Source organism: Schistocerca cancellata, chromosome 8, assembly GCF_023864275.1.
Source record: "Schistocerca cancellata isolate TAMUIC-IGC-003103 chromosome 8, iqSchCanc2.1, whole genome shotgun sequence".
NCBI classification, from domain to species: domain Eukaryota; kingdom Metazoa; phylum Arthropoda; class Insecta; order Orthoptera; family Acrididae; genus Schistocerca; species Schistocerca cancellata.
In genome coordinates this window covers 75,676,492-75,691,964 of record NC_064633.1, presented here as the reverse complement: position 1 = coordinate 75,691,964, position 15,473 = coordinate 75,676,492, and the positions used below count along the sequence as shown (strand labels likewise).

The 15,473-nt window shown below is 38.9% G+C and overlaps 1 protein-coding gene across 2 annotated transcripts in view; it reads right to left on the bottom strand.

Moving 5' to 3' along the window:
• Window positions 1-1,724: 1,724 nt before the first annotated feature.
• The window catches only part of LOC126094916 (uncharacterized), a 46,652-nt gene continuing 32,903 nt past the window's right edge, over window positions 1,725-15,473 (bottom strand). For both annotated transcript variants that reach the window (XM_049909561.1, XM_049909560.1), the window contains one exon: window positions 1,725-4,101. In XM_049909561.1, the coding sequence (XP_049765518.1) occupies window positions 2,015-4,101 (2,087 nt within the window). In that variant the 3' untranslated portion in view covers window positions 1,725-2,014. The remainder of the gene's footprint in view (window positions 4,102-15,473) is intronic.

Here is a 15,473-nt window from a genome sequence, read left to right as displayed (position 1 = left end):
ACTAGAAGAAGGGATCGGTTGGTAGGACATGTTCTGAGGCATCAAGGGATCACCAATTTAGTACTGGAGGGCAGCGTGGAGGGTAAAAATCGTAGAGGGAGACCAAGAGATGAGTACACTAAGTAGATTCAGGAGGAAGTAGGCTGCAGTAGGTACTGGGAGATTAAGAAGCTTGTACGGGATAGAGTAGCATGGAGAGCTGCATCAAACCAGTCTCAGGGCTGAAGACCACAACAACAACAACATCCATTAAAAAGCATAAGTCTGTGTTGAAAGTAATATTTGCTTACATTTTAGAATATCTGATAGTATTTACATACATGAGCCCCTCCTTACATTCATACCACTAAACATCAATTTTCAGAATCTATTGTGGCTCCAGAGATATCTGCATTGAAATGCTTAAGTGGGACACCCTATAGTCCATGAATCTCACTACTTAAGGCAGTGACTGTAACAGAAGAATCTCTGACCATTAAAATTCATAAATTAAAAGAATTTAAGTCAGTTCACGAGGTGTGCTTGGATAGTCTAATGGTTAAGCCAACTATTTCTGAAAAGTAATGAAAGAGTTTCTGGAGCAAACTCTTCAGGAAGTCTTATGTATATACTGTACACAGTGACCTCAGAAGATGCATCTGCTGAAAGTTATTAAATGAGGAACAGAATGTACAGCGTGTATAAACATACCCATTGTATACAAGGAAAGCAAGACTTCATCCAAATAGATCTGCTGCTAACTTGGGTAAATGTAATACAACTGAGTTATGGTACGTGCTGCAGTGACTGCATGCTGAAGAAATGTTCACACCGGACGAGCCACACAGCGCACAAACATGTTACAGCATCACAAAATGGCACAGACCAGTAGAGAATGGAGCAGTGTTGGTAAGTGCACAACAATATTCCAGTGTGTACTTGCCAATAAAATTGGGAAACAAGAAATGACATCCAAACACAGTGCATACGAGTGAACCATTTCCTTTGATGTATTGACACTGCACAGATCTTGTTCACTGTTACACAGAGTGGTGCTGTTTGACATTCACACCAGACGTACAGCACTATGCCAAGTGGGTTTGCACATCTGTGAATGGCCAGTAAAAATCATCCACAAAGCAACAACATCCATAACACCACTCTCATTATTACTTCAGTGAAATGGAATTACAAGGTACTGAAAGAAAACAGATCAAGGGAAGAATTTCAACTTTGGCTTTTGTCACACTTAGAGTAATAAGTCTCTTTCCATCTCAGGAGGCAGCTCAAGGAGAGCTCAGCTGATTGCACAAGAGGAGATCTAGTGCTGAGGAATTAACACATATGAACAAAATGAAACTTCCTGGCAGATCAGAGCTGTGTGTTGGACAGAGATGCGAACTCGGGGAGAATGTGCTCTACCAACTGAGCTACCAAAGCATGATTTGTGACTAGTCCTTACAGCTTTACTGCCACTGTGAGGACGGGTCTTGAGTTATTCTTGGGTAGCTCAGCTGGTAGAGCACTTGCCCATGAAAGGCAAAGATCCAGAGTTTGAGTCTCACTCCAGCACACAGTTTTGATTTGCCAGGAAGTTTCATACCAGCGCACACTCCACTACAGAGTGAAAATCTCTTTCTGAAAAGATATGAACTAAAGTTGATCTTTTATAGACGAGACAGGAAATGACAATTAAGATTCTGGATCTGATTAAGTGTTCTACACAGGGGATTTAATCAAAGATTTATTTTTAACATGTACAATATTTACATATCAATAACAGAAATTATATTAGTGAAGTAATACAAAGCAAAAAAGTAAAATGTATTTGAAACAATACTGTTTGTGCATTATCACAGAAGTATAAACATGTTACGTTCAGGTATGTGAAAACAGTCATAAAGGATTCATGGTGCCTGTTTACATACTAACACAGCCATTCATGTCATGTAAGACAATATAAAAATCAGACTATGTTAACCATCATTAACATGTCAATATATATGTTAAGTTTGTTATTGCTACAAAAAAATATTTAAAATCTGAATTTTGAAACAGTCATATAGGCTTTGGATATCCATCTCTTTGGTTTAAAATACTTCCTTTGTTTTTGATGCTGTTTGCTATTATTGTCATGGTATTCTTTTTCTGACTCATTTGGTGGAGGATCTGGAATTTTGCTGTATTCACTGCCAGATTTCTGACGACATGACTTTCTACCTTCAGCTCTTTGAAAATACCAGTTATTCATATCCCACTTCCCATTTCTTTTAGCTTTCCTTGCATATGCTCTTTCAAAGAGCCAATCACTTTTGTGTTCATTCTCTCTAGATTCTGCTCGTGCTCTATTCATGTCAATCACCCAATCCCCAGACATGTTGCTATGCCTGTAGTCTTCATCTTTATTCCATTTGTATATATTATGAGTATTTTTCTTTCTTGTGTCATACAGTTTGCTTTTAAAATGTTTTTCTTCTTTATAATGATATTGCTTCTTTAAATTTCTTACTTGGTCATGATACTTTTCCTTCATTTTTTTTAAATCCTTATATTTCCATTCATCCTTTCCATTGTTTCTTCTGGTTTCAGCAGACTGTTGCTTAGATTTTTTGTACTTTTTCTTATCATGATCTTGTTTTTTCTTCTTTTTCTCTTTTTTGATTTCACGTGTCAGTCTTTTGTCATATTTACTTAGTTTTGAATGGAGGTGGTGTTGATTAACAAATTTATCATCAGTTTCTATCTTCGGCAAATTTTTGAAGTTAGGAATCTTTCCATGTCTTTCTATAGCACTCTTCTGTGATAAAACTTCCACAGTAGGATCATCTATGACTTTTTTACGTGATGGTGTTTCAGTTGCAGTATACATATTGTTTTCCTCATGAGGGCTGTTAGGATGTTTTCTATAGTGCTCCATGGGGTGTGTATTGTGGTGATAATTAATAAAAACCTCATTAATGAAATCAGAAACAGTGCAAACATTACTTCTCTCAACATTTAACACAGCACTTCCTTTTGGATTTAAGGTAACTTCAATTACCTGCAGGGAATCCATAGCTTTTTCTAAGTGCAGGGCATGGAGGTTAACACTGCTAAAAATTTCATCAATTTTTCTTTTGTCGGTCATATGAGGACTGTTTTCCAGGACTGAATAAAGCATGTCTTTAATATACTGCAGATGTGATTTAAGTTTTGTGGTAGCTTCCATGTTTAGTAATAGTGCTGACTTAAAAATTGGAAAGCTTTGCATCAATTTCTTTGCTTCATTTCTTATATCCCTTATGTCATCGTGATGCAATGCAAGCATAGATTCAGTGATTTCCTGGACAACATCTTTCACGATATGTTTTAACATACTTTTGTTTGGATCTTCTGTACTAACAGGTGAGTCCTTGGAATCAGTGGCAGCTTGGCATCTTTCAGAAATGTGTGTAGATGTAGATATAGAAATTTTAGATGGTGACTTAGCTAGTGAACCAATCAGCTCCTCTGACAATGCACTTTTTCTTGTTTCTGCTTGGCCTCCCACCCTCACTTGTGCACTTTCTGGAATACTTGTCCTTGTCATGTGTTCATGTATTTTCTTCTTAGAAGTGCTTTGCTCTTGTGTTTTTACTGTTACACTTTCAGTGTACGCATTAATTTGTGAAGAACATCCTTTGACTATGACAGTTTCTGTCGTTTGCGAGGCTGTGGCAGTCTGTCCCTTTCCTTGTGTAGTAATAGTTCCTCCCTCAGTTTGAAGTGCTTTCTCTGGAGAGTTCATGTAGTCAATAACTTCATCTCCCTTGGAGCGATTCCGTAATAGATTACCAATTCTGTCATGAAGTTCATCATCAGAAATGTGACCATTCAGAATATCCTGCCGTAAGTCATCCAAAGATGTTTCAAAGCCTGACACCTTAGCTTCAGTATGTGGACAGGTAAGATTTAGCAAAACTGTGAGCAACACACCATAATTTTCATTAAAATGTTTCAGTTCTGTATAAGCATTACCTGTAATATGCATTATATGATTGTCATAATTTTTCAGTGTCAGGCAAATGTGATTCTTTAGTTTGAAGTTCTCAGCTTGCAATTTCTTCACTCTTGAGTCCATGTCGTTCACCTCCTCTGAGTAACCTAAAACAAAATACTAATAACTGAAATAAATAGATCTTCAAAGGCATAGAATATAACTGCATCAAATTGCAGCAAAGGCAATAGCAATTAGCACATGGGTGGTTTCATGTCAAATCATACAGGTGATGTCAATCCGTGGTCATGAATTTTTCTGGAAAAAATATATATTAGACCTCTATATCATAAGTGTTAAGAAATAAAATATTTTCGTTTATCTTAATTTTTGTAAATGATACAGTCCTTTGAAAAATGCATATTTTGTAAAGAACTCTTAAAACAGTTGAGAATAAAAAAAATATACCTAGTAAACCAAAAGTACTAGAGACGTGGCACATGTTTTGCATTAAAGCTCCCTCACAGTGTGTTGAAATTTATTTGACACCTGTGCTCTTATGGGATTCCTTTAACTTACAAATTTAAGATGAAAATATGAAATTTAAGTTAATTTTTCCACTGTTTTTCTAATTTGGAAAGCCACAGAATGCTACCTTGTCATATTGCCAGACACTACTGTAGTAATTATAAATAGTATCTTCTCTACACCAGATACCTGTATTATGTAAATATTTATTACTAAAAATGTGGGAAATATTTTTCTGTGTAAAAAATTTTTCAACATTCTGCATACTTCACATCACTGAATTTCTAGAGTAAAATACGCATATTGGCACCACTGTTTCCAGCATTCTTCTGTTAATCACGAATGAATGAGAACTTGCACATAAACCATTCTGCATCAAGTTTTGTGTTTGGTTTGAACTTTCTGTTAGATACAATATCAGTCAGGAAATATAGCAGTGAAAGAGTGAAGTGTGTGTACTATGAAAAATAGACAAAAGAAGGTGCTTAAGAAAAGTGAAAACACTTCACAAATGTTAGACATCTGTCAGAGGTATTGCAGAAATATATTGGTCCTCACGTAATGGTATTAGCATCACATCCATTGTGCAGGAATTGTTACAATCACTACAAGAAGAAATTTAGTGACACCCCATCTGAATGATCACCATCACCTGAATGTGTAACTGAAGAAGACAGTGCAGATATTTATATTCCTGGATGTGAAGTTGTTGATGCATTGAATGTTAGCACTTCTGCTATAGCCTCTTCTATGTCCCCCCTTAAATGTCCAGGGAAGCTAAGAAGCACAAGAAGATAAAAAGGAAAGTGGAAGAAATTGAAATAAGTTTTACACAAGCAACACCTTCAAAACTTTGTGAAGTGCATACTGCAGATGCACCTGGTGCAGAACCTGAAGATAGTGATATGTACACGAAATGTGATGTGTGGTTTCAAAACCTAAATATTGATATCCCAGCAGCCACCAATACTGAGAAGGCCACTGACACCAGGTAGCTACCTTAACCAGCAGATACAGAAATACGTGCCCACCGCCTCACATTATTTGATTTCAAAAGCTCATAAAATAAAGAATGAAAAAGGTATTTGGGCATGCCCAGATTCCTATTGTAGGCAAAACCAAAATGGGTAAAATGCCAGCCAGTGAAGGAAGAATGCACATGTATTTACTGCACTAACTTCCAACTTGTTTGTTTTGCCATAAGCAGTGTCACAGGAAAGAAGTACAGAGGGATGGGCCTGATGCGTTTGTGTATATGTCATGAGCTGCAAGATAAATGCTGGCTGCAGAAGTGTGCAATGTGTCCTGGTGCTGAAATGATGACTGATGAAGCATTACACCTTTAGGATATTGACAATGATGTAACCTATGCATTATGGGAGGGGGAGAGATGGTGAAGAAGACAGAAGAGCCAGAGAAGTTTGTTACAGAGGTTAGTCACTGGGTCATAGCTCACCATCACATCCAGAGGTTTCAGAGACAGGCCACAGCAGAAGCAAACTCAGCCACATCCCAGAATACTGACACGTTAGTTCCTCATTTTCACTTTGCTGAGAACTGTTCTGTTGCTTTGCAGAGTAAAATTCAAAGTCTCCACTAGCACACGTCACAGGTTCCAGTATTCAATATTCACATGTGTTGCTCACTTCCTTGACAAATCACACTGTTCTGCTATTGTCAGTGATAATCTCATTCATGACAGTGCACATGCATGCTATACTGTCAGCATGATAATTGATGACATAGCATTTCACGGCCGTGCATTTCCTAAACATGTGCTTGTGACTGATGGTACAACATCTCATTTTACAAACTGTTTTCAGCTTTATAAGCTTGGTCAACACTGTAGTACACGAATTAAGACAAAAGAGATGAATATTTTCAGGAACAGGTCACGGAACAAGTGCATGTGATGAGGTAGGAGGTCTCTGTAAACATCTTGCAATCTTGCAACAAGAATTAATCTACAGCGCAAAGCTGTTAATGCTATAAGAAATGCTACTGGAATTAGAAACAAAGATGTAACTCTTAATTCTAAATAAAGTACATTAAGGGAATTCTGTTGGAAAAAAAATAAAAAATAAACAAAGAGCGAGAGAGAGAGAGAGAGAGAGAGAGAGAGAGAGAGAGAGAGAGAGAAGACTGGTCTCTTACGAATCCTGTGGTATGAATTCAATCAAGTTGCATGCCGGAGTGGCACATACATTGCAGGAACATTTCTCCACGAAATGCAGCATGTTATTGTATGTGAAATGCAGAGATCACAATATACATTAGAAGACTTTGTAATGAGCTACTTCACTTCTTGTGTGTATGGCAATCAGTGGTGGGTTGGGCAGATGATAAGTATCTCTCATGAGCTGCAAGATATAACCATCTCCTTTATGACACCTCATGATCCTGCTAATGTTTTCAAATGGCCATCATCAAAAAATCAGTGTGTAGTTCCCATTTCCCAAGGACTGCTGTTGTTGGATCATCCCTGTCCACATGCAAATTCAGCTTGGCTACAAAGGTTCAATGAGAACCGTATGAAAAAAACAAATGAACTCTTTTCAACAATGCAGTGTTGACTGTTACAGTGTAGGCAAAGTATGGAAAGTCATGAAGTAGTGAAATCATGACAGAGGATCACAATAATTTGTGAATAATATCATAAAAAGAAAAATGGGTATAAATATTCTGTATCACATTTTTGTTATAAAATGCTCTCGTACAAAATTGTGAATTGTTTTCCCACTCATTTATAATGTTGTACAGTAATTATTTTGACTCAGAAATATTAGTTTTGCATGATATTTACTTAAACTCAGCAATCAATTTAAATATTTAAGTGTCCATGACTTTTTGAACTTGAGAGTAGAGCTAGGTCTACCTAAAAAATTTCTCACATTTTGTACAAACAAGGATTGCCCACTCTCATTGTACATTCCCTCAGTACAATGACCAACTAACGTACCATGAAATTTTTAGAATATTTACGATGGGGTTTTTGGAGAAAATAATTTCTAAATTAAAAAATTAAAAAAAATTCAGATTCTTTCATCTTTATGTACACCTGTTTTGACAGTTTAAGCATTTCATGCATTAATGTCATAACTGACAGTTTACAGTTCTTCCACTATATCATTTCGCAAGACAGTTAACATCCTGTGACTATTCATATTTTCAAAATATAATTTTGAAATTCACAAAAAAGTTACAAATTATCGCAGTTTATTTTAAAAAACTGGTTTCTTTATTACAATTTTTCAATTTTCCTTTTTGTTACATTTCCACAAATACTCTCATTTAGAGATGTCGTAACATTTTAACAAATCATCAGAAAAACTAAAAAATTGTCGTTTTGGAGAGGTATCACGTGGAACTTCGGTACATACACTCCTGGAAATTGAAATAAGAACACCGTGAATTCATTGTCCCAGGCAGGGGAAACATTATTGACACATTCCTGGGGTCAGATACATCACATGATCACACTTACAGAACCACAGGCACATAGACACAGGCAACAGAGCATGCACAATGTCGGCACTAGTACAGTGTATATCCACCTTTCGCAGCAATGCAGGCTGCTATTCTCCCATGGAGACGATCGTAGAGATGCTGGATGTAGCCCTGTGGAACGGCTTGCAATGCCATTTCCACCTGGCGCCTCAGTTGGACCAGCGTTCGTGCTGGACGTGCAGACCGCGTGAGACGACGCTTCATCCAGTCCCAAACATGCTCAATGGGGGACAGATCCGGAGATCTTGCTGGCCAGGGTAGTTGACTTACACCTTCTAGAGCACGTTGGGTGGCACGGGATACATGCGGACGTGCATTGTCCTGTTGGAACAGCAAGTTCCCTTGCCGGTCTAGGAATGGTAGAACGATGGGTTCGATGACGGTTTGGATGTACCGTGCACTATTCAGTGTCCCCTCGACGATCACCAGTGGTGTACGGCCAGTGTAGGAGATCGCTCCCCACACCATGATGCTGGGTGTTGGCCCTGTGTGCCTCGGTCGTATGCAGTCCTGATTGTGGCGCTCACGTGCACGGCGCCGAACACGCATACGACCATCATTGGCACCAAGGCAGAAGCGACTCTCATCGCTGAAGACGACACGTCTCCATTCGTCCCTCCATTCACGCCTGTTGCGACACCACTGGAGGCGGGCTGCACGATGTTGGGGCGTGAGCGGAAGACGGACTAACGATGTGCGGGACCGTAGCCCAGCTTCATGGAGACGGTTGCGAATGGTCCTCGCCGATACCCCAGGAGCAACAGTGTCCCTAATTTGCTGGGAAGTGGCGGTGCGGTCCCCTACGGCACTGCGTAGGATCCTACGGTCTTGGCGTGCATCCGTGCATCGCTGCGGTCCGGTCCCAGGTCGACGGGCACGTGCACCTTCCACCGACCACTGGCGACAACATCGATGTACTGCGGAGACCTCACGCCCCACATGTTGAGCAATTCGGCGGTACGTCCACCCGGCCTCCCGCATGCCCACTATACGCCCTCGCTCAAAGTCCGTCAACTGCACATACGGTTCATGTCCACGCTGTCGCGGCATGCTACCAGTGTTAAAGACTGCGATGGAGCTCCGTATGCCACGGCAAACTGGCTGACACTGACGGCGGCGGTGCACAAATGCTGTGCATCTAGCGCCATTCGACGGCCAACACCGCGGTTCCTGGTGTGTCCGCTGTGCCGTGCGTGTGATCATTGCTTGTACAGCCCTCTCGCAGTGTCCGGAGCAAGTATAGTGGGTCTGACACACCGGTGTCAATGTGTTCTTTTTTCCATTTCCAGGAGTGTATTTTTTCAGCAACGTTTGAAATAGTGATATGACACTTGACTCGATTTGACATGAAATCACTCGTTTCTCAATTCGATGAATCATCCTCAATGGGAAAAAAAATCATTACCTAATTACTGAAAGAAAAAAGTGAAAGATACTGGTACGTGACTGCAGACTTTTAACGCAAGTGCAGAGAGTAAAACATTAGGACAAATAACTAAAACTTAGTCATTGTATTACTTGTGGGAAATGTATGGCAGCAATTAGATACAATAATGTCAATGTTTCTGGTCTGAGTACTTACAACTAGACCAATTAAAAGTGAACTAAACTGTAATGTGTTGTACATCAGCAGTGATATTAATGTCAGGCACGCATATACATGTGTAGGGCTGATTTGCGGCCGAGGTTGTTGAGAAAAATTATGGATCAAATGTGAAACAATCTAATCTGTGTTATGCAAAGCTATGACATCTTCTACACATAGAATTGTGGAAACAGATATTCAAGTATCATTTAAATGAAATGGACTCTAAATAAAATTATTTTATTCACACATCAAGAACAATATTCTCTCTCTCTCTCTCTCTCTCTCTCTCTCTCTCTCTCTCTCTCTCTGTGTGTGTGTGTGTGTGTGTGTGTGTGTGTGTGTGTGTGCGTGCGTGTGTGTGTGTGTGTGTGTGTGCGCTCAATGAAGTCAAATCAATGGCGAATACTGGCGTATAATTTCAAATATGGAGGTACGATACAAATGGAACACATGAAATTTTACAGAAAAAGATGATATACAATCAAAGAACAAGATAGAGATGAAATGAAAGGAAAAAGATCTTGAGAAGCACTACTGGATGAATAGTAACAACAAAAAGATTGGTACCTGGAACAAAAATGATAGTATTTTGTTTCAAAGACATAGTGAGATGAGCTATGCATCCTGACAATACTATGAGCGATATGGAGGTACAATACAAATGGAACACATGAAATTTTACAGAAAAAGATGACATACAATCAAAGAACAAGATAGAGATGAAATGAAAGGAAAAAGATCTTGAGAAGCACTACTGGATGAATAGTAACAACAAAAAGATTGGTACCTGGAACAAAAATGATAGTATTTTGTTTCAAAGACATAGTGAGATGAGCTATGCATCCTGACAATACTATGAGCGATAAAACTTAACAAGGTACTTTGGATTTCTGGGACAATTTCTTAAACTTGGGTTAGCATAATGAGTTTACTCAAGGCAGTCATAGTGTGGCAACACATCACAATAGTAACATTTTCATGCATGCAATTATTGCTCCCATCTTCCATTGCCTCCGCTCCCCCCCCCCCCCCCCCCCTATCCTCACAATGCTGTAATATTAACTGTTAGCCACGTCTGCAAAAAATGTCTGTTGTATTCCTACAAAACTGGCACGACTTGTGTGACTCTGAAGTATATGTGTGGCATTCCCCATGATTCTATCTGATGGCAACCATAACTCTGTTGTTAATTATTTACACAATTCTATATTAATTTCATATTTTAGTAACTGGCAAGCACAGTGATAAACATCCTATCATGAAGTTTTAGAACCCATTATGATATTTAACCTGTAAAAAACAAGCTATTTTCTTAATTTCGATTCAGTCATTTTAAAAACAAATTAGGCTTTCTACAGGCTGAAGTGTGAAATGTTAGATACCTTTATTGGGTAAATAGGTTAGAGAATTTAAAAAGGGAAGTGGATAGGTTGAAGTTAGATATAATGGGAATTAGTGAATTGGAGTGGCAAGAAGAACCAGGCCCCTTGTCAGGTACATACAGAGCTATCAAAACAAAATCAAATAGAGGTAATACAATAGTAGGCCCAATCATGAATAAGAATATAGAAATGTGGGTAAGCTACTATGAAAAGCACAGTGAACACATTATTGCAGTCAAGACAGACACAAAGCTAATACCCACCACAGTACAAGTTTATATGCCAACTAACTGCAAGAAGAGAACAGAATCTTTTGAAATATGGTGCTATGGGAAAATGTTCAAGATTTGATGGGTATATCGATTAAGAAATGACAAGGTACTGATTCAAATTCGGGACAAAAAGAAATTCATAACACAAGTTGACTAAAAGATGGTATCATTTGATAGGACACATCCTCAGGCATCAAGGAATTGTCTATTTGACTATGAAAGGAAGTGTGTGTGTGTGTGTGTGGGAGGGGGGGGAGGGTGTACAAAATGTAGACAGAGACCAAGGCTTAAATACAGTATGCATGGTTGAACTGATATAGGTTGCAATAATTATACAGCAATGAAAAAGCTTGTACAGGATAGACTAGCACCGACAGCTAAAAAGAACCAGTCTTCAGACTAAAGGCCACAACAACAACAACAATTTTAACAAACACAAAATTAGTTGTATACCTGACACCTACAACTGCTGTACAGATTGCGCACTTAAACTTGGCCCTAGAACAGAGGATGCTTGGTGTGAAAGCATGTGATCGGCTCATGGTGCATTGGCTGTTGGGTCAATCCCACCTCCCTCTCACAGAGCAGCCAGCTTTTAGCTTTCAGAAAAAACGAAAATCTAATAGATGAATACAGCTCAGAGTGGCATGAAAGTTGATAGCAAGTTGCTAGAAGGACCAGGTATAGACACTTTGCTTATTTTTGTAAATAATATTATCAGTCACTATGAACAATACTGCACACAAATCCACACAAGATACACAGTGGCTACTTACTGCTATGGCATTCAATACTGTTACAAAGCTGAGACTGGCAATGAGCATAAACATTCTGAAGCAGCAAGAAACCAGTCAAATTTCACCGGTACGAGACAGGTAAGTTAAATTGAGCCATCTGTGATATTTGTGTGTGGGCAGTGTCATATTTCACATTTCACATCACTTACTTGTATCTCAACAGTAACATAATATATGGTAGATGCAACTCCTAAAGAAAGTTGAGAAACAAGAATAGGTTATGAAATGAATTTGTCAATTGTAGGAAAAAAATGGGAAAGGTACTGGTGCAGGATGGAAAATGCCGTGTCGGGTAGACTAATCGTCTGGTGCTAGGTATGACATTCCGTCATGCTGACCACTCAGCTACCAGGGGCGGACACTGGTGTAAGATAAATACATAAGATATATTACATGCATGAAAGAGAAGAAAGTTGAAACTGATATTTCCAACAGTCAAAATTATTTGTCTTTGCCAGGCGACTTCATATTGGTCACATAGGCTAATACCTTCTTTTTTGAGTGTCATAAAAGTCATATTAAGACTGAATGTATTTTGCTTTATTTTAATGTATGTTCAGTGGTGAATGTAACAATATGGTTTTTCTTACAATTTTGTTTGCTAGGATCATAAAGAAGGGAGATAACTGACTGATATTAAAAAATCTGGCATGTACCAACTCCAGTGTAATGGTTGTGTTGATCTATATTTAGGGCAGACCAATAGAACATTTGAAGCAAGAACATGGAAAAACATGGAAATATGGCACCAACCATTTAATCTTCTATGTAGGAACATAAAGAAACACACAGCTGTAAAAGAGAAACAATTTAGTGGATCACAGAGTGACATCAACAAAAATGCAAAGTGTCGTTCGTGTAGTGCTGCACGTGCGCAGTGGAACTGGTGATGACAGTCACTGACCTGGCTGCCCCTCATGGTGGCCTCGGGTATTTGCAGGCACGCTGTTTGACAGTGATGTGCAGTACATTTGCCAAAGTAGCCTGTCTTTGTTCACTGTGGGTGGTAGGTGCAGTAAACAGCAGGTTACTACACTCCTCCTTCCTTGTGTGTGTGTGTGTGTGTGTGTGTGTGTGTGTGTGTGTGTGTGTGTGGGTGGGTGGAAGAGACAATGGGGGAGCAGGTGTCGCCATCCATGATGCTGTGCACTGTGCACAAAGACTCATCCATGGCGGTGCTGGGGATGGTCGTCAAAGGCATGAGAAGTTCCTGATCTGTGCAGAATAATGCATACAGACAAAATTGAGTGGAGGAAAGGCACGCCACCACCCGCAGACCCCAGGACTGGCGACAGTGGAGGGGGGAGGGGGGAGGGGGAAGGGGGGGGGGGGGAGTTTAGATCTTGGAGCCACAACAAGGAGCACCAGAATGGACAGCGATGATGGCGGAATGGAAAGGAGAGGCACTATTGATAGAGGCCTGGCTTCTGTCACCACTGAAGGCAGCGCCAACTCAGTGCAGTGGGAGGTGTCAGCACCTGCCGCAGAAAGCATACTTGCCATCAGTGCTGATGAAACCCTGACTATTGGCCTGCTCAGCCCCTGGAACAGCTGGGGCCGATAAAGAATGAGGTGCGCCCACAGCTTGAGGAGGGGGGCCTGTGCTCATCCTAGAACACAGCTGATTCTGGTGGCATACTTTGACTTGATCTTCACTGCAAACCATAAAGATATGGCAACTGTGCTGGCTGTGGATGACAGGTGGAATCCAGCTGACAGTGGTGTACGAACTCAGTGGGACTCTAGGTCGCAATTGCTGTCATTCTGTAAGAGCATAAAAAAAAATAAAAATTAAAAAAATAAAAAAATGTGAGAGCCTACTCAGCCAGGAAATCTTCCACATAATTGTGCAACTTCATTTCAGACGTTTGGACAAGGTATTCCAATTTGTCATTTGTCTTCACATGGAAATGGCAAATACCACTGTGTACAAAAACCTTAAAAGACTGCACCACAAACTGAGAAACACTGTCCAAAACCAAGGTGCAAGGCATGTCTTCTATGGAGAATATCTTCTAAAGGGCCTTGACTTTCGCATCTGCCACCGCAGAGTGACATACAGAAAACAAGACAAAGCATCAATTACTAATAACCCAAAAATTTCTAAAGAAGGACCAGCAGAATCAATGTGGACTTATTCTTCTGCTTCTTATTCTTTTCATCTATTTTATTATTCAACATCTGGGGATAATAATTTTTACTCAAGATTTTCTTTCGATGAGAAGGGTTGTGAAATATGGTCCTAATAGTACTGCGAAGAATAAATCTCGTAGTGCTCGAGTATGAATAGATTCTATAAGACTGTGGTGTGCTCATGCTACGGTTACCCCTGAGGCTTAAAGAACAGCTGTATTAAGTAATGGAATTTGTATAGGATAAAAAGGTTGAATTCCTATTTGGGATCATAGTATTCCTCATTCAATTGCTGGTGCCCGTCTTCTGCTAAAGAAAGCTCAGAAGAATGATACAAAGAATAAAACTTCTGATGCAATAAATAAAATTATTCCTCATCGTAATCCAATGAATACAAATCCTGTACGTAATCCTTAATTTATAGTTAATAATGTAATTCCAAATCCAATTATGAATTGGTTAATATTGAATAGGTGAAATCATTTTGCTAATCCTGATATAGAGCTATTGCTCCAATTGCTCCTGTTAATGGTCAAGGTCTGTAACCTACTAAGTGGCAGGGGTGGTTTGAGGGAGTTGTTAACATCAGTTCAGTAACTTCTCTAGATTATAAAATTCTTAAAATTGAGAAAACATGAATTAAAGCTACTGCTGATTCTAGAATAAATAGAAGTATTTCTCCAATAATTAGGAATGAAATGAAATAAATTTATTGCTATAGATGGCCCTGTATTTCCTAATAAGGTTAATAATAGGTGTCCAGCAATTATATTTGCTGGTAGTCGTAGTGCTAGTGTACCTGGTCGGATAACATTCCTAATTGTTTCAATCAGTACTATAAATGATATTAGTGCAAGGGGGTTCCTTGAGGAACAAGGTGTGTAAATATATGATTAGTGTAACTGATTCATCCAAACAGTATAAATCTTAATCATATAGGTAAAGCGATTGCAAATCTTAATGCTAAATGTCTTGTTCTAGTAAAAATATAAGGGAATAATCCTGTGAAATTATTGAATAATATTATAACGAAAACTGAAATAAAGATGAATGTTGTTCCATTAAATGATTTTGGTCCTAATAATGTTTTAAATTCATTATGTAAGGTTAAGTTTAGTTTATTTCAGATAATATAAATTCGTGATGGTGTAAGTCAAAATATTGATGGGATTAATAATAGTCCTAGAAATGTTCTAGTTCAATTTAACGATAAGCTAAAGATGTTAGTAGATGGGTCAAATGTTGAGAATAAATTTGTTATTATTTTCAGATTAGATTTTTTTATCTCAATTGTTCTTTTTTCTGATTTTTTAATAAGATTAGGTTTAAAGG